Below are 25,034 nucleotides of genomic sequence, written 5' to 3' on the forward strand. Positions count from 1 at the left end.
GCGAGACAGCTGCTGTTTACAAACACATGTAGTCCTTGCAAATAGTTTAGAGATACATAGAAACTCAGATCAAGCAGTTTGAGAATAGCAACAACACAAATCCTTTTAAAACAGCATCCACAAATTGCCATAGCATGGACATGAGATGGCAGTACCCCAATGCAGTTGTAAATGAACTGGTAAAAATGGCAGGTCCTATACTTACTCTGTGTCACTGCACATATATAGTTCACTGAGATGTTTGCCAAATAAAGTGTGTTGAAAATATTCGAGTAAGTACCGGGAGATAAAAATGATTTACGTTACTAAGTCCCTTATCATGACACTTTACACATTCCCACCCACTTTGATGTAACCCAATAAAGACACCCTGACATCTTGAATCACTGCACACATTTATAGCAGCAGACTCCCCCCCCCCCCCCCCCATACCACGGCAGTCGGTTTGGTCATCAAATTTCCTGATCCACCTTAACAGCTGTAGCCTGAGGAACACAGGCCCCCCTCAGTCGACACAGTCAGAGAAGGGAGAGGGCCGTGAAAACTAGGGCACAACAAAACTGACCCCTTTCCCTCAAACCAGAGGCACAGATCCAACAAAGAGAGAGGACAGAGTGAGAGGGTGTAGGCCGGGGAAGAGAGAGACATTTGTGGAAGGCTGTGTGGCTGTTAAGGAGCGAAGCCCGCGGAAATCCACCATCGACGTCCCCAGAAGTCCGACGTCCCCAGAAGTCCGACGTCCCCAGAAGTCCGATGTCCCTTCGAGTCTGATCCAAGCGAGGACCTCGGTGCTACGCATTTCTTCTTCCTTGTACATCTTCGTGTCAGTGTTTCCACGTACAAAACTGCACCATGCAGAAGCGCACGAAGGTGAAGATGACGTTCTTTGTGATCCTGGTGGGTATGGCGTCCATGTTTACGGCGGTGGTGACGGACCATTGGGCCGTGCTGAGCCCGCGGGTGGAGCAGGTGAACGCGACGTGTGAGGCGGCCCACTTTGGCCTCTGGAGGCTGTGTAAGAAGGCCATCTACATCAGTGAGGCGGACTACAATGGAAAGGGTTGTGGCCCCATCAGCTTACCTGGAGGTAAGACAAGATAACACGGAGACGGCTTATAGGTTGGACCTGAAAATCTGCACTGTCTGTGTCTATCCGAACCCTGGACCTCTCTGTCCAATGTCTGAGGCTACCTAATGTAACACCGACCAATGTGGCACTTTAAAACATTGTCTGTGTCTATAACTATTGTTAAATCGGATACACTAACTGCTGATCAAGAAATATGTGCTATCACACAGTATAAAAAACAGTATTTGGATTGTTGTAGAGATTGGGTTTGGTGGAAGGGGGTCAGTGAACTCTTGTCAAGGTCATGGTTCAACACTTAGCGGTTAGCCATGTCACCAAGCACCAGTCATCTTTGCAATGTGGCCAGCTAATGTTCCTCTTAACCCACAAGCCTTCCTGGTGTGTAGAACCGCTTGTCAGACAATTATTTCATTGAGATATTGAGGCTTCAGAAGCCGGGAAACAAGAGGTAACTACCCAACAGTGTGAGGATTAGCATATGCTACAATAAATAGCGCAACAATAAGATAAACTAAGTCAAGCACTTTCAGACTAATCTTGACCTTTAAAGTCCCAATCCAGCTACATCCCCACAGTAATTAAACGATGAGGTGTCTCTCTCCCCCAAGCTGAGGTGTTTGCCAGCTCTTAGCAACTAAGACCTCTTGAAGCTGCAGTATCCCCTGAGTCCCAGCTCTAACAAGGCTAGCTCCAAGGCCTTAAAATACACTCTATAATGACTGCAGTTATCATTTACTCCAATCAAAACAGGACCATGGGCAGAATTCAATCTGGACCACGGAAGATCCGTTTTGTAGCACGGTTGACATTTAAAAAGGTCATTTTTTGCAAACATCTGCAGCATTTACTTTGAATGCGATCTCCGTTTCTGGTTAGGGAAGGTTTTAATAGTCACAGCGGGTACGACATCTCCGATACACTTGCTAATAAACTCGCTCACCGAGTCAGCGTATACATCAATGTTGTTGTCTGAGGCTATCCGGAACATATCCCAGTCCACGTGATCGAAGCAATCTTGAAGCGTGGAGTCCGATTGGTCAGACTAGCGTTGTATTGACCTGCGCACGGGCGTTTCCTCTTTTAGTTTCTGTCTATAGGCTGGGAGCAACAAAATGGATTCATGGTCAGATTTGCCGAAGGCAGGGCTTTGTATTCATCGCAGGAAGTTCGAGTAGCAATGATCCAGAGTTCTGCCAGCTCGTGTTGCGCATTCGATATGCTGATATAATTTAGGGAGTATTGATCTTAGGTTAGCTTTGTTAAAATCCCCAGCTACAATAAATGCAGCCTCATGGTTTCCAGTTTACATAGAGTCCAGTGAAGTTCTTTCTGGGCCGTCGAGGTATCTGCTTGGGGGGGATATACACGGCTGTGACTGTAATCGAAGAGAATTCTGTTGGAAGATAATGCGGTCGGCATTTGATTGTAAGGCATTCTAGGTCAGGTGAACAAAAAAGTAATGCAGTGGATAGGCGCCAAGATTAATATAACCTTTCTAGTGGGTACAATACCAGACACCAGGGTTTCATTTGGTATCGCTAGCTCTATTTGGGAATGAATAGCCTCACATCTAAATGAGAGAAATACCAACCACTAGGACAGTTCATGCCCCTCTGTCATCTCTAGGATGATGGTGCTCTCTAAGTGACCCTCCATGAGTTTTGCCATCTGTTGGAATAAAAAATGTATATATATATATTTTAGCTAGTAGTCTACATAGATCAAGGAGAAATGGAGATCTCCGTATATATGTACATAGAGGTTGCTCACCTTGTTTGCCTTCCTAAATAATCATAACAGATGGTTAGAAAATAAGAATGACTGTAAAACAGGATATTGACATCATTTATTACATATGAATACTGTCCAGAACAGCAAACATACAATCTAGGTTAGTGATGTGGCGAGACGTTCAGCCAAAGCCAATATAGCAACTGTTACAGAAACAACGATATCGGTGGGATTTTCTGTTGTGCGCAGCACTATGCAGCGGGCCAATGGAGGATAAATATAGGCTGTGTAAATACCCAGCTGTCCTGGGGTAAGAGCCGTGAGGGAGTCAAGTGTGTGCCCACCTTCAGAGCCCATCTGAGTGACAAGGCCACCTGCACAAGCCAGGCATAGCCCTTCAACCCCTAACCCCTAACCCCCTCCCTGGCGCTGCCCTGCTACCCACTGTCCAAAATCATTTCCCGTCCCATGGGGGTGGGCTACAAGGGTCCTGGGGTAGGCTAGTCAAAGCCCAGGCATGTAGACAACCGGAACTTCAACCACATACCAGTGGTGGGAGGGGCAACCCGGCTGTGGAAGTGCCAATGATGATTTGTTGCATGTTGGTCTTTCTGGTTTGCTTTTCTGTCTATAACGATCTCAATGGTAGACTATTTCCCTATTTCTATTTTAGACATGAGCTTAAATGTTTGTATTTAACTTGTGTTTCGTATTCATCCTATCTGGCACCATCCGATATAAACTGGAGTCGTCTTTGGGGGGGTTCAGGGTGGGTCATTTTCGGCTACGACACGTTGTAGCTATAGCCTATGCAACAGGCAAAGAGAGTGAAAACATGGGGCTGAAAGAAATGCCTAACATAGCCCCTTATGTTGATGAAACGGCAGACAAACTCACTGTGAAGCACCTCATTACAGCGCGATAGTGGAGTCTTATTTTGATCTCTTCACCTTTTTAAAGATAGATGAGGTACTGTTTAGTAGTGCGTAGAATTTCTGCTTTGAGCAGGTCAGCTAATTGATACGCTATTGACTTGCCAGTAGAGTTCCATCGGGTGCCATTACTTATCGTCTCCTTGAGATGTTGACGTCGGCGAAGTGGCTCCTAGTTAGGGTGCGGTTTGGACTCTATTCGCACTGAAATGTATATACCCTGTTGGTGTGGAGAGGCCTGGGGTGTCACTGGGATGTTACACAGTGAGACCACCCTGGCATTACTAATCCACTCACTGCTAATCCACTCACATAGACAGAGCATTGTCTGGACATGTGCTGAGTCATAACGTTCCGGGGTAGAATTAATACAACACAAAGAGAGCCATGGCATCTAGTAGTGTGGGACTATATTCATGGATGTTGTAGTAGGATGTCCTTTGGTGGTATCTATACCTAGGTATTACATGCGAGGGTTAGGTTAGTAAACATGCTGGAGGTAGAACCTCGTTGTCGTGCGTCCTTATTTTAGATCACACTACATGGTTTTAGAAGTGGTTTTAATAATCACATAAACGTGAAGGACGTACCAAGTAAATCGTACATTCAGGCTGTTTCAAAGCAGGGAGGGCACAGTGTTGGAGATAAAACAGCGCATATCATTATTGTGCTAGCTAACGAGCAAGGACTAAGTTACTGCTAAGCAACATGTTGCAAGAGGAAGTAACTGGCGAGATTTCAGGGTTTGCGACTCCAAGTTCAACGGGCTCTGGCGCAAACACGGACAGGCCAGTGGCTAGTGCTGACGGATTTTGCATTAGTCCCCCCGAGAATTTTGTTTGTATGGACATTCAGGCGCTTTGAAAGGTACAGAGTAGCATCAGGCTTAAACGTGAAAAATGAGGCATTTCAAGTTAATACACTGATCTACTCTATGGGCGATGAAGCCGAGGATATATTAAATGCTTCAACGTTGACCGAGGAAGAGAAACTTAACTACAGTGCCGTTAAAGACTGTTTTGAAACGCATTTTGTAGGGGAAGACAACATTATATTTGAGAGAGCTCGGTTTAATATGCGCAAACAGGAGCAGGGTGAAACCGCCACAGTTTTATCACAGCTGTTCACAAACTAGCAGAACATTGTCAGTTTGGCGCGCTCAGGGAAGAGCTGATCCGAGATCGGATTGTAGTGGGAATAAGAAATATCACTTTCTGAAAAGTTACAGTTGGATTCCCAGCTTACCTGGTTTACAGCTTTGGACAAGGTTAGGCAGAGTGAGACAGTAAAAAGACAGCAGACGATACTGCGCGACAGCAGCTCCTTGCAGAGCGAAGAGAGTGAAGAAATAAATGCATTTTCATACCGAGCTAAAAAAAACAGAGGGGAACACAGAACAGAGACAGACGTGGAGAAAACAATCACAGACAGCACCAGTAGCTAGTTCAAGTGTTTTGTCGCAAATGTGGGAAATCCCCTTTCCACAGATGGAAAGATTGCCCAGCAAAGGATGCGGAATGCAGGAAATGTCACAGGAGAGGACACTTTTCAGCTGTCTGTCGATTAAAGCAAATGCATGAGGTCTCAGAGGAGGTACAGCAGGACAGCATCTTTCTGGGAGAAGTAAAGGAAAACAACTGACTGGTGTGCAGGGATGGTAGTGGTCCCAAAAGCCAATGGGGACATAAGGATCTGTGTGGACATGACTAACTTGAATGAGGCACTCTGCAGAGAGACACATCTTACCATCAGTGGAGCAGTCACTGGCTCAGTTGGATGGCTCACAAGTCAGGTTTCTGGCAGACACCGCTGTCATCAGAGAGTAGGACGCTCACAACGTTTATAACACCGTTTGGCCGTTACCGTTTTGCCATTTGGAATCGCTTGCGGTCCTGAGCATTTCCAAAGACGCATGTTCCAGCTGTTGGATGGGCAGAGTGGCGTCATAGTCCACGCGGACGATGTGCTCGTGTGCGGAACGGACAGAGCAGAACATGATGTAAGGCTCACAGCAGTTCTGACCCGACTCCAGGAGACTGGCCTGACACTCAATGAAAAATGCACTTTTCCACAGGCAGAGGTCTTGTTCTTGGGACACAAAATCAGTGCAGCTGGAATAGAGCCAGACCCGGAGAAGATCAGCGCCATCACAGATATGCCCAGACCCCAGAATGTGGCTGAAGTCAGGACCTTCTTAGGCATGGCCACATATGTGGGTAAGTTCCTCCCACAGTTCTCAGATACAACCAAACCTCTGAGAGACTTACTAGCCAAAGAGAATGACTGGTCATGGGGTCACATGCAACAGGTAGCGCTTGACAAAATCAAAGGAGATCTGGCCTCACAGAGAGTGCTGGCCCAGTACCGTCCCCACGCTAAGACAAAGGTATCAGCAGATGCATCATCCTTTGGGCTAGGGGCGGTCCTCACACAGATGCAGGACAACATGGAGTGGCGTCCAATAGCATACATCTCCCGAAGCTTATCTGACACAGAGCAAAGTTATGCACAAGTGGAGAAGGAGGCGTTGGCTATCACATGGGCATGTGAAAGGCTCAGCCAATACCTTATTGGCCTGCAGTTTACACCAGCGACTAACCACAAACCACTGTTGGCTCTGTTAGGGACAAAAGCACTGGACGACTTGCCTCCCAGAGCTCTGCGCTTCCGCCTCAGATTGCTGAGGTTCACCTACAAGATGGTGTATGTGCCAGGGAAGGCACTCATCACAACAGATGCACTCTCTAGGGCCACAATTAAACATCCATTATGAGAGGAGGAGCAATGTCTAGAGGGTGAGGTACAGGTGTCCATTAATGCAATAAGGGACAGCCTACCTGCATCTCAGACCAAACTGCAGTAGATTGCAGAGGAGCAACAACGAGACCCCATCTGCTGACAGGTAGTGCAGCAGTGCAAAAAGGGATGGCCCAGGCAGGAGGAACTGCCTCAGCTGCTGAAGCCCTATTGGGTGCACCAAAGTGACGTCCACTGTAATGGAGACCTTCTCAGAGGGACACATGAGGGACACATGGGGATAACCAAATGCAGACTGGGGGCTCAACAGTCGGTGTGGTGGCTTGGTCTGAGTACTCAGATTGCCAAGCTAGTGGCCCAGTGTGAGGTCTGTACAAAATGTCAACCTTGTCATCAGGAGCCAATGATGGCAATGGAGCTGCCAAAACGGCCATGGCAAAAGGTAGGGGCGGATATGTTCTATTGGAAAAATGACACTTATCTGCTAGTGGTAGATTACTATTACAGATACATTGAAATAGCAAAGACACCCATAACCACATCAGCTGGTTTTATCAATGGATTAAAGTCATTTTTTTTCCAGGAAAGGAATCGCTGAGGTCCTGGTTACAGATAACGCTGAGGTCCTGGTTACAGATAACGCTGAGGTCCTGGTTACAGATAACGCTGAGGTCCTGGTTACAGATAACGCTGAGGTCCTGGTTACAGATAACGCTCCCCAGTTCTCTGCGAGCTGCTTTTCTGCTTTCCCCGCAGAATATGACCAGTAGCCCCTACCATGCACAGAGTAGTGGTGAGGCAGAGAGAGCTGTGAAAACAGTCAAGGGACTGCTGAAAAAGAACAAGGATCCATACAGGGCTCTGTTAGCTTACAGAGTTACACCACTGCATCATGGGCCGTCGCCTGCCGAGCTCCTGATGTGCAGGAGGCTGCGTTCCCCATTGTCTGTCTCGCCGGCTCAGCTTAAACCCCGATGGCCTAACAGGAAGGCCTTCGCTGAGAGGGACAAACGGCTGAAACAAACAAACTGGAGACTTTAATCGGAGACACCGTGCTACGGAGAGGTCAGAGCTGGCAGAAGGTCAACGTGTGTGGATTACAAACTCAAAGACACCAGCAATAGTGCTGAGGAAAGCGGATGCCCCACGCTCCTATGTGGTGGACACAGGCTCAGAAGAGATCTAGATCTACCAGCCACACAGACTGAGGCCACAGAAAATGCACAAAAAGAGGGTGAAGGAGAGAGAACGCTCACAGAGCCACAAGCGCGCCCATAAAGGGATGTGAAGCGCTGAAAGACTATGTTACGTGAAGAGAAAACATACTGTTGGGGACCATACCCAGCAAAAAGAGACTGTACCTAAGTTAATGTTCATACTGTGTGATTGAATGCTTTCATACTGTTTCAGGATGGGAAGTAGCATGTTAGAGAATAATACTGGTTTCCAAATTGCATTTCAGTTATGCTTCAGTGGTTATGCATGTTGAGTCCTTGTTCATGGGAGACGGGAAGATGTAGTAGGATGTCCCTTAGTGGTATCCGTACCTATGTATGACATGCGAGGGTTAGGTTAGTAAACATGCTGGAGCTAGAACCTCGTTGTCGTGCGTCCTTATTTTAGATCACACTACAGATGTGGATAGACATGGGCGAGCCTTTACAAGTCCTTATAGAGACCTGGGTTTGAATTCCAAGCACATATACTGTAAGCCAGTTCCTGGAAGGCCCGAGTCTCTTCTACCCATCATTAGAGAGACCTTTTGAGTGTCTTCCAATGCCATTAGAGAGAACAGCGGCACAGACCATGTGTGTGCGAGGGAGCGTGCACGTGTGCTTGCCTACCTGCGTTCAGTGTGTGTGTGTGTGTGTGTGTGCGTATTTGTGCCAACCTGACTGACTGCCTTTATATTGTGTGTGTGTGTCTCTAAAAGGTGAGGATGGGAGTGTGTAATGAGGACATCAAAAGCTAATGAGGCAAGCTCCGCCGCCGCCGCATAATTGGCATAATCCCTGGATTTATTGTTTCAATTAACAAACACAGAAGGACAGCGACACAGCCCCAATGCCTGTTCAAGTGTCTCATAATGCAGCTCTCTCTCCTGTCAGCGCAATGAAAAGGCACTTGGTCTTCAGCATGATGACAAGAATCACTTCTGGTCCATTACAGTTATTAACACAGGAGTTTGTGGTGCGGAGAGATACTACCGAAGCTAGAGCCAGAGGCTTTTGTTAGAGGGGTGAACGACTTAAAATGGCTGGGTCGAGCTGAGGTGACTCAGCAATTGACCTTTCAAGGCCCGAATGTACTCTGACTCTTCTATAAACTAGCTCTCTCTCTAAACCAAAACATTGAATTCTGTGGCTAGCCACCTCGTTCCCCTGCCCGCCTTACATGATAAAAAGAGCAGACGAGCCAGTTGCTAAGTAACCACCTCTGGGTTTTCCCTTGATGGCCAGTCTCGGTCCTCATTCACAAAAACATCCTCTATTTGTGAGAGTCAAAACATTAAAACATTTAGATCCTTTTTCATGGTCCTTTACCTTACCAAAACCAATCATTGCCAGGTTGTATAATAGTCAAATAAGGATGTTTTGTGAGCATATTTTAAGGTAACAGAACTAGATAACAACCAAAATCTGACATATTTAACTTTAGGTTTTCATCCTGTACTGAAAAATACATCTTTACCTGGTTGTAACACAGACCAGTTGGTTGTACTCTGATTATATGATGATGTCTTCTCAACTAGAAAACCAGTTTACACCGAGAAAATTAAGTCATTAATCATGTGCCAAATTTGGTCAGCTGGATTCCACTCATTAAAGAGTGCTTTGCTGGCGCCAAATCCAGCTAATTGAACCTGCACATACTTTGTGTATCTTTCTTTATTAGCCTTCTCTCAATAATACATGCAAACTGGCAACCCCACCCACCAGTAACTCCATCTTCCTAGTTGTCCTGGGAGAAGGGGAATTATCTCTAGCCCATGTGTATGTGTGGATTTGAGGAACGCTGGAGCCGATGTGATAATATGCTTAGCTCACATAATTCTACATGACAGCCTGTCACTTACTCCTGCGTGGTCCCTGCAGTTGGCCCACAACATTAGATGCCAAGTATCTGATGCAGAGCAGGCCTCTCCGGTGACAGAACAGAGTTGAGCGACTGAAGTTCCTCCTAACGTCTGAGTGACAGAGCCGTCTGCCGCCGCTGTTTACAAATATAGTTTCCCCGGCGAATGGATGTTTTGAAGTTCTGGTTTAGCATCAAAGCGTACGGCGATACTCCTAGCCCTCTGCAATCGCTGTGATCGTATTCTGTGGGTCAGCTTTTACTCGTGCTTAGCACGGATCCCCAGGGGTTAACACATTGGGCCTAGCAAAGTGAACGGGATGCCCCTATAGGCTGCGCGTGAGTTTCAAGTTAGTGGAGGCTAAAAAATAAAGAATTGCATACATCTATCTATTTGCAGACTAATGTAAGATAGCCTTCTATTCCTAACATGGTGAGTGGATTGGATAGTCATAAACTAGGCTAATAATATAACTAACTCACTGTTCGCAAAAAAATACCGTTCAGGCTTTTCTCTTCCTTTATTTGCACACGTCCAGAGCTCGGCCCCAGCTAGATGGATTTTAAAAAATGAGGATCCGAAAAAAAAATGCCGTTTATAAACATATTTCATGCAATTCTACGACACTTTCGTCTCCATAACTGGAAACGAGCAGAATCTTTAACGCGACAAAAACCGCAGGCTACTCTCTCACCGGGGATATGGCCGATGGTCTCCGTCATAGAGTGCCAATAAAATAGCCTATTGTGAGTTGAGAATTTTGATAACCTAACTAAACCGACAGCCGCAAATCAACAGCTATTTGATATGGTGCGCCGCCTGCCCAAATTGCGCGCTTCTCAACTGTAGGTTATGCCCTGGCATTGTGATTTAAAACAGTCCACAGCTATTTTTTAAAAGAAGCGAATCTTCCTTTGTGGCTAAATCATGCTCTCTGGTGTAGTGCTTTGAAGGAATGTATTTATTTTTGTATACACAGGAGTAATTATATCATTTTGGCAAGTTGAATTAAATGTTCTTCCTATTGGATGCGTCATTTATGGATGCCAAACAACCTATGCTAACACAAAATCAGACACTGTCAATCAACATGGTGAAGATAGATAAGGGTTTTATGTCAACTCAGCGCAAACCATCAGATGAAAGTGGTGCGCCTAAATGTTGATCCGTGTGGATTAACTGTTACATCGCAACTACAGAATGCTTAATCATCGGTACCATATACAAGTAGTTTAAAGGTAGTCCAGGTAAAAAGCATCAAAATCCTTTTATCTGTTTTTTATGAAGTTACCGTCTTTACATTTGTGGAAGACTCGTGAAACAGTTCTTGGTAAACACATTGGTCTATTATGCTACTGTATTTCCGAAGTCTTGTGCATCTATTATGAAGTTAATATAGCTATTTTCACGATTGTTTAGTAACGTCTGTGATGTTCAGTGTATTGATGAGAAACTGCACATTGCCTGAAGTGCTACGACCTGAACCTCCAGCTGACCGTGTTTTCATGTCTCCTACAGCGGAGAACTGCACCTACTTCAAACACTTCACTCCAGGGGACGAGTCTGAGATTTTTGAAGTCAAAACCCAGAAAGGTAAGGTTTCTTTTGTGCCTCGTCCATACACATGTTAATAATGGCCTAACAAACACACCATGATTCTGTTTTGTAACTTTCATGTACACTGAGTGTACAAAACATTAGGAACACCTTCCTACTATTGTGTTGCACCCCCTTTCGCCCTCAGAACAGCCTCAATTCGTCGGGGCATGGACTCTACAAGGTATCGAAAGCGTTCCACGGTGATACTGGCTCATGGTGACTCTAATGCTTACTTACCACAGTTGTGTTAAGTTGGCTGATGTCCTTTGGGTGATGGACCATTCTTGATACACATGGGAAACTGTTGAGTGTGAAAAACCCAGCAGCATTGCAGTCCTTGACACACTCAAATCAGTGTGCCTGGCACCTACTACCATACCCCGTTCAAATGGCACACACACACAATTTATGTCTCTCTTGTCTCATGGCTTAAAAATCCTTCTTTAACCTGTCTCCTCCCGTTCATCTACACTGATTGAAGTGATAAGGGATCATAGCTTTCACCTGGATTACCCTGTTCAGCCTATGTCATGGAAAGAGCAGATGTTCCTAATATTTTGTACACTTGGTTTATACACTATATATACAAAAGTATGTGGACACGGCTTCAAATTAGTGGATTTGACTATTTCAACCACACCCATTTTAGACAGGTGTATAAAATCAAGCACACAGCCATGCAATCGCCATAGACAAACTTTGGCAGTAGAATGGCCTTCAACGTGGCACCATCATAGGATGCCACCTTTACAACAAGTCAGTTCGTAAAATTTCTGCGCTGCTAGAGCTGCCCCGGTCAACTGTAAGTGCTGTTATTGTGAAGTTGAAACGTCTAGGAGCAACAATGGCTCAGCCTCAAAGTGGTAGGCCACACAAGCTCACAGAATGGGGCCGCCGAGTGCTGAAGCGAGTGGCGCATAAAAATCATCTCTCCTCGGTTGCAACACTCACTACTGAGTTGCAAACTGCCTCTGGAAGAAACATTACCACAAGAACTGTTCGTCGGGAGCTTCATGAAATGGGTTTCCATGGCCGAGCAGCCACACACAAGCCTAAGATCACCATGCGCAATGCCAAGCGTCGGCTGGAGTGGTGTAAAGCTTGTCGCCATTGGACTCTGAAGCAGTGGAAACCTGTCTCTGGAGTGATGAATCACGCTTCACCATCTGGCAGTCCGATGGACGAATCTGGGTTTGCCAGGAGAACGCTACCTGCCCCAATGCATAGTGCCAACTGTAAAGTTTGGTGGAGGAGGAATAATGGTCTGGGGATGTTTTTCATGGTTCGGCTAGGCCCCTTAGTTCCAGTGAAGGGAAATTGTAACGCTACAGCATTCAATGACATTCTAGACAATTCTGTGCTTCCAACTTTGTGGCAACAGTTTAGGAAAGGCCCTTTCCTGTTTCAGCATGACAATGTCCCCTGTGCACAAAGCAAGGGTCCATACAGAACCCCCATCGAACACCTTTTGGGATGAATTGGAACGAGCCAGGCAGTGAGCCAGGCCTAATCGCCCAACATCAATGCCCGACCTCACTAATGCTCTTGTGGCTGAATGGAAGCAACTCCCCACAGCAATGTTCCAACATCTAGCGGAACGTCTTCCCAGAACAGTGGATGTTGTTATAGCAGGAAAGGGGGGACCAACTCCATATTAATGCCCATGATTTTGGAATGAGATGAGCAGGTGTCCACCTACTGTTGGTCATGTAGTGTATCTTCAAGAACAGAAGAAGTGTATTCTTTGATGTCCTTCTGGCAGAATGTTTCATAAGGGAAGATTCAAAGGAAACAGTCATAAAACAAATAGGCAACAATGAAACATGGGTGGTGAATAATACAAGCCAAATTGGATACATCTCAACTCAAACAGTCCATGCTAGGCGCAAGGCAGGGCTGCCCGTTGTCTCCTAAGTTTCATGGACAAATGTTAACAAAAACAAAACGTACAAAGACCCAGACAATACTGCTTTATTCTAAGCTTTGCGCACACAACCAATGGTGATTTGGTCATTCTTTGGATTTGTGCATCAGCCTTGAATTAATTTCAACACAAGCAGAAACATTTAGGTATATAGAGTTTTGGTAGGAAACATTTAAGTATATAGAGTTTTGGTAGGAAACATTTAAGTATATAGAGTTTTGGTAGGAAACATTTAAGTATATAGAGTTTTGGTAGGAAACATTTAAGTATATAGAGTTTTGGTAGGAAACATTTAAGTATATAGAGTTTTGGTAGGAAACATTTAAGTATATAGAGTTTTGGTAGGAAACATTTAAGTATATAGAGTTTTGGTAGGAAACATTTAAGTATATAGAGTTTTGGTAGGAAACATTTAAGTATATAGAGTTTTGGTAGGAAACATTTAAGTATATAGAGTTTTGGTAGGAAACATTTAAGTATATAGAGTTTTGGTAGGAAACATTTAAGTATATAGAGTTTTGGTAGGAAACATTTAAGTATATAGAGTTTTGGTAGGCGCAAGGGTTGCGGCCAAGTCAACTGAGTGGATATAAGCTCCGGCAGGTAGCGTGATGGAACTCCATGTGACAGAGTGAATCCCTGTCACCGCCCATTCCCTTCTCTCCTGGATATTTTCCTTCTGCCATCTCCCCACTAGCCCCCTTGGTGACCCTGCCAGTACTGTGCACATGCTTTTGCCCATTAGACACATGTACTCTCACATATGACAGGACTTCCATGTGATGCACGTAAGGGCGCCAAGCACATGCAGGGCCTTGTCAGACCCAATCAGTAGGGTGTAAATCATAATAGATTTACACACACACACAGCTATGTCTTACTATACTTGTGAGGACTTTTTGGGGACCAACAATTGATTCCCATTCAAAATCCTATTTTCCCTAACCCCTAAATTAACCTTAAACCTAACCCTAACCTCAACCCTAATCCCTAAACCTAACCCTATTTCTAACCCTAAAACCTAAGCCTAAAACAGCCTTTTTACAAGTGAGGACCGGCAAAATGTCCTCACTTCTCTGAATTTTAGATGGTTTACTATTCTTGTGAGGACTTTTGGTACTCAAGTATAGTAAAACATTTATACACACACACACACACACACCCTTTAAGCCCACTATGGTCCTTTGAGACCCCTCTTTCAAAGTCACTGAGATCTCTTCATCTAGCCATGGTACCTCAAATAATGGGCAACTGGGCATTTATATACATGACCCCTAAGCATGGTGGGATGTTTTAATTGCTTCATTAACTCAGGAACCACACCTGTGTGGAAGCACCTGCTTTATAGCCTTCATTTACACAAGTGTTTCCTTTATTTTGTCAGTTACCTGTATATTGGTTTATTCTCTTCAAGAACAACATTTGTGTATTCTTTGATGTCCTTTTGACAGAATGTTTCATAAGAGAAGATTCAAAGGGAGAGTCATAAAAACAAATAAGCAACCTGGGATATGAAACATGGGTGGTGAATAGTACAAGCCAAATTGGATACATCTCAACTCTATGCTAGGCGCATGGCAGGGCTGCCCATTGTCTCCTTCTAAGTTTTATGGACAAACGCTAACAAAGACCAAAGCACAAAGAGCCAGACATACCCCTTCATTCTAAGCTTTACACACATAACCAATGGTGCCTTGGGGCTGGAGTCAATCCGCATCACCAAAGTTCAGCGCTACAGCGCGATTGAAATTTGAAGGTAATTTCCGATTGAGCCGACTTATGCAGTCGGAAGATTGCCTTTACTTTCCTAACGCGCAGTAGCGCAGCTCTTCAGCGCTACGGATTGAATGGGGCCCTTGGTCTTTATTAGCATTTGTCCATCAGCCTTGGTTTCAACACAAGCAGAAACATTGAAGTATATGGACTTTTCCCAGCATACCAAGTTAACTGAATGGATAGCCAGCTAGCACATTCCTAGGAAAATGTGGAAACGTACATTTTTGGTTTCCCATTGGTTCTGCGAACGAAGCCATATGTTTCCTGACCGGTAGAACTGAACATTTTTTAAACATTCTGAAAACAAAATGATAATTTAGCCTGTTCTGGGAATGTTCGTTTTTAGGTGGCAGGGAGGTTCTGAGAACGTTTTAATATGGTTCCCTGGAAGTTTTCCTGGGAGGTTTTTATTTTACGTTCTGAGATCAGAAATTATAAGTTATTTGGTGTTTTTTGAATAACTCCCTTAAAACTTTCCCTGAATTTTTCAAGAACATGGAAATCTTGCTTAGGCATTAATCATGCAAATACATGTATTTTTTTTATTATGGCACGGCGTCAGTGAGATTCAAACCTATGACCTTCTGTTCTCTATCCATGGAATTAGTCCACTGCGTCACCAGGACAGAGCTAGCATGCCATGTTTGTTTATTACTCAGCTGTTTACAACGCTGTTCATTTTAGTCTATTCAAACAGACCCCATTTCAAAGGAAACAAGCACTCGTTAACATCAGGTGTGGCCAATTAGTTGGCACGGACAACACACTTGAACACACTTAGCAAGATAGAGGATAGAGTTTTGTTGACGCTGAGAACAGAATGTATATGTTGAAAAGAAATACATTCTTTGAACTAGTGTTGTCACGATACCAGTATTGTGATTCTACGATACCAGATTTTCCATGGCAAAAAAGAAAGCACGAAACATGACTCAACTCTATGGTCCTTTAAAACCTACTTTTGTTAAATATGGTGTGCTATAGCTTGGAAAATAAGCAAATGTGACTCTGGGTGACAGCATAAGACTTATTGTATCCAACATTAGGAATGTTTCCCTCAAGAAATGTAATCCGCTTCATAATTTGTTTCCTTTTCTTCCATACTTCCTCGTATCGCGATACTGGTATTTGAGAACATTACTTTGAACACTACTAATGTTTTCTTGACTTGCAGAAAACGTTATGCTGAAGTATTGAAATTCCCATCAAAAAACATATGGTTCTCAGAATGTTATGTGTTAGCTGAGTATACGATCTGCCAGGTAGCATCAATGGAACTCCATGTGACAGAGCTAATCCCGCTCAACGCCCATTCCCTTCTCACTTGGATATTTTCCTTCCCCCATCTTTCCACTAGCCCCCTCTGTGACCCTGCCAGTACTGTGCACATTTGGCCCATTCAACGCATGTACTCTCACATATGACAGGACTGCTAAGCACATGCAGGGCCTTGTCAGACCCAATCAGTAGGGTGTAAATTGGAATATATTTACGCACACACACACACACTTGTTTTTATAGTTGATGATGTCAGTCAGTTTGTAACATGGTTTATGGGGACCCACCGTTCCCATGGTCCTATCAATGAATTGAACACATCACATTTTTTCATTTTATATGTAGAAGATACATCTGACTACAGATTTGTACATCGGATCAAATTGAAATAATATACCTGTAAATGCACAGGCTTGTAAAGACATATAGTTTATAAGGACATACGTTATAAGGACATTGTGTATATGAGTACATATAAGGAGAGATGTACTGGATATTTTCATCCTAACGACTCATTTTTTGTTTGCAGGGGTCACTGGGGAGGTGATTTCTCACAGTCAAAGTCCTGCAATAAGAGCTATGATGCTAATATTTGTGTAAACTCTGTCACTGAGTAGGCTGATGCACCATTTCATGGGTGCACACACTATAGGTAAAGCGATATGAATGTTCAATACGTTCAATAGTCTGAATAGTGAGGTGATTTCACACAGTTAAAGAGCCACTGAACACGCCGATCGGCCCGTTTTTTTTCTGTCGCTCATTAGAAAAATGTGATTTCAGTCTTGGTGTTTTGTTTTCTGACCAATTACACGTTTGGTTAATGATGTTTGTCCCCCATGAGACACTGTAGATGCGGAAGCCTATTTCACTTCCTCCAAATCCCCAGAAGGAATCTAAGATAACTCAAGAAATCTATAATTAATTTTGACGTTTTTGCCAAGGATGTTTTAGTTGTGCAATTTTACATCTGACTAACACGGAACCCAACCCGGCTGCGCGCGCCATCATGCATAAATGTATTTTGTCCCCCCACACCAAACGCGATCACGAAACGCAGGTTAAAATATCAAAACAAACTCAGAACATATTATATTAATTTGGGGACAGGTCGAAAAGCATTAAATATTTATGGCAATTTAGCTAGCTAGCTTCCACTTGCTAGCTAATTTGTCCTATTTAGCTAGCTTGCTGTTGCTAGCTAATTTGTCCTGGGATATAAACATTGAGTTGTTATTTTAACTGAAATGCACAAGGTCCTCTACTCCGACAATTAATCCACACATAAAACGGTCAACCGAATTGTTTCTAGTCATCTCTCCTCCTCCCAGGCTTCTTTTTCTTCTTTGGACTTTATATTGCAATTGGCAACTTTCATCAATTACGTCCATTACCGCCACCGACCTATTTCGTCTTTCAATCACCCACGTGGGTAGAACCAATGAGGAGATGGCACGTGGGTACCAGCTTCTATAAACCAACGAGGAGATGGGAGAGGCAGGACTTGCAGCGCGATCTGCGTTAGAAATGGAACTGACTTCTATTTTAACCGTTGGCGCACGCGAGCAATGTGGGTGCAATAATTGACGCGAGCGGTGTAGTCAGCCTGTAAGGTGTTTGGGGCAGCATTTCTTGAGTAAAAAAATGCATGACGTGTTGTCTTTTGTAAACAAAGTCAGAGCTGCTGGGCAGGTCTGTCTCACTGTCTATGCTATTGGATAGAGAGCAATCACCGAAGCTGCTCACCCCATGTTAGTGGGCAAATGGACATAGTCAAATCAAATCAAAACCCAACTTTCCTTTACCTGTTGTGATGCACGGATGTTCCAAACGCCGTTTTAGACCAGACTGACTTCATGACAAAAATGATCATATTTACACATAGCAGTACATTTTGACTTTAAAATAAATGTTTCTGACTCATACCGATACCACATAGGCCGTTTTCAAAGGGATTTGTTGCTTTTTAAACACACACACACACACATCTGTTTAAAGCAACAAGTAGAGTGTGGCTGCAGCAGGTCGGGAGAGAGGTGCAGCATTTCAGAGGGAGAAGGATTGCAGTGTATTGCGGGATGAGCAGTGGGCTCTCTCTTATTGCAGGACTTTGACTGTGAGAAATCACCTTCCCAGTCAGTCTATTGTGTGTATTGGAAATTCATATTGCAATGTACAGTCTTACCCCATATCATGGGTGCACACTCTATAGGTATCAGCTTGCTCAGTGTCACCCATAGATTACAATTCCATAGAGTTTACACACAATAATAGCTAAGATGATAAGATGTGTGTAAACTCTATGGAAGTTTTGTATTAATTTAAAACACACAAAAGGTTGACTGTTGAGGTCATTTGTCAAAGTCCTGCAATAAAAGCTATGCCACTAATATTTCAAATAAAATACAATTGTATTCGTCACATGCAAATAGTCCGGGTAGCCATTTGATTAGCTGTTCAGGAATCTTATGGCTTGGGGGTAGAAGCTGTTAAGAAGCCTTTTGGACCTAGATTTGGCGCTCCGGTACCGCTTGCTGTGCGGTAGCAGAGAGAACAGTCTATGACTAGGGTGGCTGGAGTCAATTTTTAGGGCCTTCCTCTGACACTGTCTGGTATAGAGGTCCTGGATGGCAGGAAGCTTGGCCCCAGTGATGTACTGGGCAATACGCACTACCCTCCGTAGTGCCTTGTGGTCGGAGGCCGAGCAGTTGCCGTATCAGGCAGTGATGCAACCAGTCAGGATGCTCTCGATGGTGCAGCTCTAGAACTTTTTGAGGATCTGAGGACCCATGCCAAATATTTTCAGTCTCTTGAGAAATAAGCCTTGTCATGCCCTCATCACAACTGTCTTGGTGTACTTGGACCGTGATATTTTATTGGTGATGTGGACACCAAGGAACTTGAAGCTCTCCTCCTGCTCCACTACAGCCCCGTCGATGAGAATGGGGGCGTGCTCGGTCCTCCTTTTCATGTAGTCCACAATCATCTCCTTTGTCTTGATCATGTTGAGGGAGAGGTTGTTGTCCTGGCACCACACGGCCAGGTCTCTGACCTCCTCCCTATAGGCTGTCTCATCGTTGTCGGTGATCAGGCCTACCACTGTTGTGTCATTGGCAAACTTAATGATAGTGTTGGAGTCGTGCCTGGCCATGCAGTCATGAGTGAGCAGGGAGTACAGGAGGGGACTGAGCACGCACCCAAGGGGCAGTGTGGAGTGTAATAGAGATAGCATCATCTGTGGATCTGTTGGGGCGGTATGCAAATTGGAGTAGGTCTAGGGTTTCTGGGATAATGGTGTTGATGTGAGCCATGACCAGCCTTTCAAAGCACTTCATGGCTACAGATGAGAGTGCTACGGGTCAGTAGTCATTTAGGCAGGTTACCTTAGTGTTCTTGGGCACAGGGACTATGGTGGTCTGCTTGAAACATGTTGGTATTACAGACTCATGGTCGGAGTACACGTCCTGGTAATCCGTCTGGCCCTGCGACCTTGTGAATGATGACCTGTTTAAAGGTCTTACTCACATCGGCTGCAGAGAGCGTGATCACACATGCTTTCATGCATGTTTCAGTGTTACTTGCCTCGAAGCGAGCAAAGAAGTAATTTAGCTCGTCTGGTAGGCTTGTGTCACTGGGCAGCTCGCGGCTGTGCTTCTCTTTGTAGTCTGCAATAGTTTACAAACCCTGCCACATCCGACGAGCGTCAGAGCCAGTGTAGTATGATTCAATCTTAGTCCTGTATTGAAGCTTTGCCTGTTTTATGGTTCGTCGGAGGGCATAGCGGGATTTCTTATAAGCTTCCGTGTTAGAGTCCCGCACCTTTAAAGCGGCTGCCCTAACCTTTACCTCAGTGCAGATGTTGCCTGTAATCCATATCCTCTGGTTGGGGTATGTACATACAGTCACTGTGGGGAAGACGTCATCGATGCACTTATTGATGAAGCCAGTGACTGATGTGGTGTACTCCTCAATGCCATCGGAAGAATCCCGGAACATATTCCAGTCTGTGCTGCACAACAGTCCTGTAGCTTAGCATCTGCTTCATCTGACCACTTTTTTTATTGACCGAGTCACTGGTGCTCCCTGCTTTAGTTTTTGCTTGTAAGCAGGAATCAGGAGGATAGAATTATGGTCAGATTTGCCAAATGGAGGGTGAGGGAGAGCTTTATACGCGTCTCTGTGTGTGGAGTAAAGGTGGTCTAGAGTTTTGTTCCCTCGTTGCACATTTAACATGCTGGTAAAAATTATGTAAAAACGGATTTAAGTTTCCCTGCATTAAAGTCACCGGCCACTAGGAGCGCCGCCTCTGGATGAGCGTGTTCCTGTTTGCTTATGGCCGTATACAGCTCATTGAGTGCGGTCCTAGTGCCTGCATCGGTTTGTGGTGGTAAATAGACAGCTACGAAGAATATAGATGAAAACTCTCTTGGTAAATAGTGTGGTCTAAAGCTTATCATGTCATTATGAGTTTGTGTAAACTATATATATACACACACACACACACACACACACACAAAATTGCTAATGGCTAGCCCCAGAAATAGAAATATCCCTTACTTGAAATGTAGCACTGACCCATTCCAAATGCCCATTGGTATTCTTCACTCCTCAATAAACCAATGGTTACCATTTATACATAGAGCTATGATCCAGCGCTGCCAGTACGACTAGCCACAGGCAGATCCAGCCGAGCAGCGTAAACAGAGCTAAACTGAAAATGCCACTGGGATAATAAATCACTAAAGCACCAACGAGATCTTTCAGCCCATACCTGACACATTAAACCACTGATTCAGCCTACACTGAAACCACTCACCTCTCTGTTTGGGGTTGCAAGGGGAAGAGAGCTAGCAATCCATGCAGGACATAGCATGATTCCAGAACTACTCAAGGGGTGAGAGCCAGCATTGGCCCATCCTCCCCCAGAATGAGATGAAGGGGAGCCCCCGAGGAGAGGCTCTCCCCTGGGCACCGATTCTAGGAGCGCAGGCGGAAGATCAAAGCCTAGCTCCTCCATCCACATTACAACACCAACATAACTGGAATGGCTGGTTAAGCAGCTTTGAACAACGTACAGTAATGCCAAGCTTTAGTTTTTTTCCTTTGGTTGAATAAAGATGGCTGCCTTACTGCAAGAGGAACTTTTTCACTGGGTAACATGTCTCTCATTTCACACAACAATTTTTACTTCAAGCGCAATGTCATTTCAAATGTAACCTAGTTATTTCATTCCGTTAGTTAGTTAGATTGATTTAGGTAGCTTGTTAGTTTGACTGATGGCAGATTCCACCAACCAAATGAAATTCCATCTTCCTTATCATGCTTCACACTCCTGTTCATTTAAAAAATATATATTTAATTGTCCATTCTGTGACTGTACACAACCTCATGTACTGTACAATGAGGTGACAAACTAAATTGGTCTGCACACGTAACAATTCAGTTAGGTCCCTTCAACTATTTTCTCAGGCAGAAATGAAAGACGAATTAAAAAACCACATAAGTGTTTGCACATCCAGTTACGCCCAGCGCTGCACTATAATGAAATATCATTTATATAATTCAGCTGGAGACATATGGACTCATGCTGCTCTGGAATAAAACAGTCTTTCTTGGAAAGCCTCCTATCGGCTTATGGCTGATTTATATAGACATACAAAGAAATTAACCCCCACAACCCACCATAATGACTCTTGCTTACCTTTTCACCTTTTCGTGTGCTGTAACGTAAAAAAAAAAGCTATTTGAGTATTGAAAAGCTAAAGTTAATTTATGCAGATCCAGTTTCAAGAGGTATTTTAGTGTTTATAGGAGGAAAGTAGCACTCTCCAAGTTTACAGTATGTACAATTGCTTAAGATAGAAGTTGCGCTTAACCACAGATCTAGGATCAGATTACCTTTCCCTCAATCCTAGTTGGATGGAAAAATGTCTGACCCTGTATCAGTGGTAAGGGGCAACTTTAACCTCTTCCTGTGTTGTGTATTTACATACTTTCTAACTCGGTTGGTAGAGCACGGCACATGTAACGCCGAAGGTAGTGGGCTTTATTCCCAGGACCACCCATATGCATGCATGACCAAGTCGCTTATGGATAAAAGCCTCTGCTAAATGGCATACTATATTTTCATAGGTCAGGGGTCATCTTGAAGTGACCTCTATTTGCTCTCTTTTCAGAGTACAATATCTCGGCAGCGGCCATCGCCATCTTCAGCCTGGCCTTTATGATCTTGGGCACCTTGTGTCTCCTGTGCTCCTTCAAGAAGGGAAATGACTACGTCCTCAAACCTGCCGGAATGTTCTTCGCTTTCGCAGGTAAGACCAGACAAGCAGATAACACATTACCTCTGTGATCTTTTGGTTGTACTGTTATCAATGGGTTAAGGGAACAGATACAGTACTAAAATCATAATGTAGTATAGCAAATTAAAAACAAATATCTGATTCAACTGCTTACCTGTGATTGGAGGTTATGCCCGTTAACCCATCCTCCTCTCTCCCTCTATGCCCAATCGCAGGCCTGTGCGCCATCATCTCGGTGGAGGTGATGCGTCAGTCGGTAAAGCGGATGATCGAGAGCGAGGACACCATCTGGATCGACTACTCCTACGCCTGGTCCTTCGCCTGTGCCTGCGCTGGCTTCTGCCTCCTCTTCCTCAGTGGCCTCGGCCTCCTCCTGCTCTCCATGCCCCGCATGCCCCAAAACCCCTGGGAGTCCTGCATGGACGCTGAACACGAAGTGGAGTAATAGACAGAGGGATGAGACGAGGAAGAGAGGAAGAGAGTGACACTTTGTTTTAAAAGCAATAAGATCACGATCAAGATAAACTTTGTGTTGTTATATAGTGGAACCAGAGGGTTATTTCACACAGTGCTTGGGAGCAGTCGAGTCCTGCTTTCCCGAGTCATAGTGGGAGGACCACACAACATAGTGTCATCGTGTGACTCCAAGTTTACGCCGATATGATGGTTATTCTATAAATATTTGCTGATAAAAGGCTTTTCCACTGCAATTTCTCGCATAATTAATTTTACAGACACATAAATGTCAACAGACACACAAATGTCAATGATGCAAGTCTATTGGCCTTGTGTGCAAACTGTTGGGGTACTGTACACCACTAGCAGCAGTTATGGGTAGGGGGGCTATGCACCTGTGGAGGCAATGGTTGAGACTTTCCACTGCAATAATTAATTTTACAGACACATAAAACATCCCACCATATCGAATGAGCAAATTGTCTGTTTTATAAAATTGCACCGGCATTTCCTGTTTCCATCAGCCGAGTGACATTTGACCTATGAATCCACCTTTTCCCCAATGTGTGTTTTTTATGATAATTCTGTACATAAGTCAATCAATTTATAACTGGGACGGTTCTGTTATTTTCAGTGCATCAAGCAACTTGCAATGAATTTATGTCAAATGTATTCAGGCAGATTTCAAGATAAACCAGAAAATTGTTAGAATCAGATGCCAAATGATTACTTCATAATTATTTAATATTACAACAAAATTACAAAAATATTCACAGCATACATAACACTAATTGTGATGTAAAGGAGTGATATTAAAATGATCCTTTTTAATTCTAGAATTTAGGTCATATTAGATTTATAGTGAAAAAAATATATTTTCAGTATTCAAAAGGACTTACTTTTAGAAGAATAATACATGGCTGTCACAGCAAATTGGAGAAACAAATAATGCTGTCTGGTGGGTTTAGTGTGCATACCAGGCAGAATGCTAAACACCAACAGTCCACTGAATGCTTGGGTTGGAAAGTATTCAGTTCTAGCAGGTGCACACCAAACACTAAAAAACCCTGCTTTTTAGAGCTGAACACATTGCAGCCCAATTTCTTTGACTATTTGATCCCATTCAATTTAGGTGAACCAAGTACTCTTTTTTTAATGAAGTTATCAATTTCTTCTAGTTCTGATTTTAGTTAGCTTCTGATGCATTTAACTTAACTTGGAAGGTACTCAGTAGCCAACACTTTCAGGGGCATTCAGTTCAAATGGTCAGGGAAAAACTCAGAGCCTTAATATGTACCATCTAGATCCAGTATATGGCTTTAATATATATTTTCCAAATGTCCAGTCTTCTCAGCCAAACTAAACTGGACTTCTCTCCTATGTTACCATTCATCTTTGGCTTCTATGGACAGGCAGGAAATAGGTGTACTGTAAAAACCCAGTGGGTACATTATATTGTTATGGATGATACTGCTTTTCTATTTACTCAGTGGAAGTGTGAAACAAGGATTCTTTTTGATACAGAAATGTACATTACTAGTGTCTCAAAACAAGCTTGCAAGTTCTAATACCATTGCTTTCCCCATTTGATATGTGATTGAATAGATGAGGGCAGTTGATAAAAGGTACTGGCACTATGGTACTTAAACACTACATAAGACTTCATGAATGTAGCAGATAACTTGCTTAGCCATTTTGTCTGTTAGAACTAGCTTTTGGTATGGAATGAATTACTGTACAGTGGTTGTCTTCAGTTGTGCGTACATGTTATGACCATGAAACCATGCATTTCTAAATCAAATAAATTCACTGATATCTAGCTTTGATGAAAGCCAGTTTCCTGTATCTCTTTCGTCCTTCTCTGTGTACAAGACACCTGGGTCGTGTTCATTTAGGTACAAAACGTAAGAAATGGGATGGACTACCTGGACTTGCCCAATAAGAAATGCTCATTTTGTTTTCAGTCGCAAAATGTTTTCCTTTGCGTGTCCCAATGAAGACAAACCTGTTTTGAGAATAAAGCCTTGAATCACGGCCATAGAGGGGAATATGTAGAAAACTCAGGGCTCGGACAGTGAGTGTCGACAGAGTGAAGCCATGTTAACTGGTCATT

General features: G+C 43.9%; 1 protein-coding gene and 1 long non-coding RNA gene across 2 annotated transcripts; both read left to right on the plus strand.

The window, feature by feature from the left end:
* Positions 1-534: 534 nt before the first annotated feature.
* On the plus strand, positions 535-24,752 carry LOC139568719 (voltage-dependent calcium channel gamma-1 subunit-like). The gene is made up of 4 exons (XM_071390752.1): positions 535-1,087; positions 11,105-11,179; positions 22,340-22,477; positions 22,681-24,752. Exons 1-4 carry the CDS (start codon positions 853-855, stop codon positions 22,908-22,910), a joined length of 678 nt encoding a protein of 225 aa, XP_071246853.1. The 5' UTR covers positions 535-852; the 3' UTR covers positions 22,911-24,752.
* Positions 6,865-8,106, plus strand: LOC139568720 (uncharacterized). Its single transcript, XR_011673651.1, has 2 exons — positions 6,865-6,952; positions 7,094-8,106. It is a non-coding gene; the product is annotated as an uncharacterized lncRNA (long non-coding RNA).
* Positions 24,753-25,034: the final 282 nt, after the last annotated feature.

Source organism: Salvelinus alpinus, chromosome 2 (assembly GCF_045679555.1).
Source record: "Salvelinus alpinus chromosome 2, SLU_Salpinus.1, whole genome shotgun sequence".
In the NCBI taxonomy this organism is placed as follows: domain Eukaryota; kingdom Metazoa; phylum Chordata; class Actinopteri; order Salmoniformes; family Salmonidae; genus Salvelinus; species Salvelinus alpinus.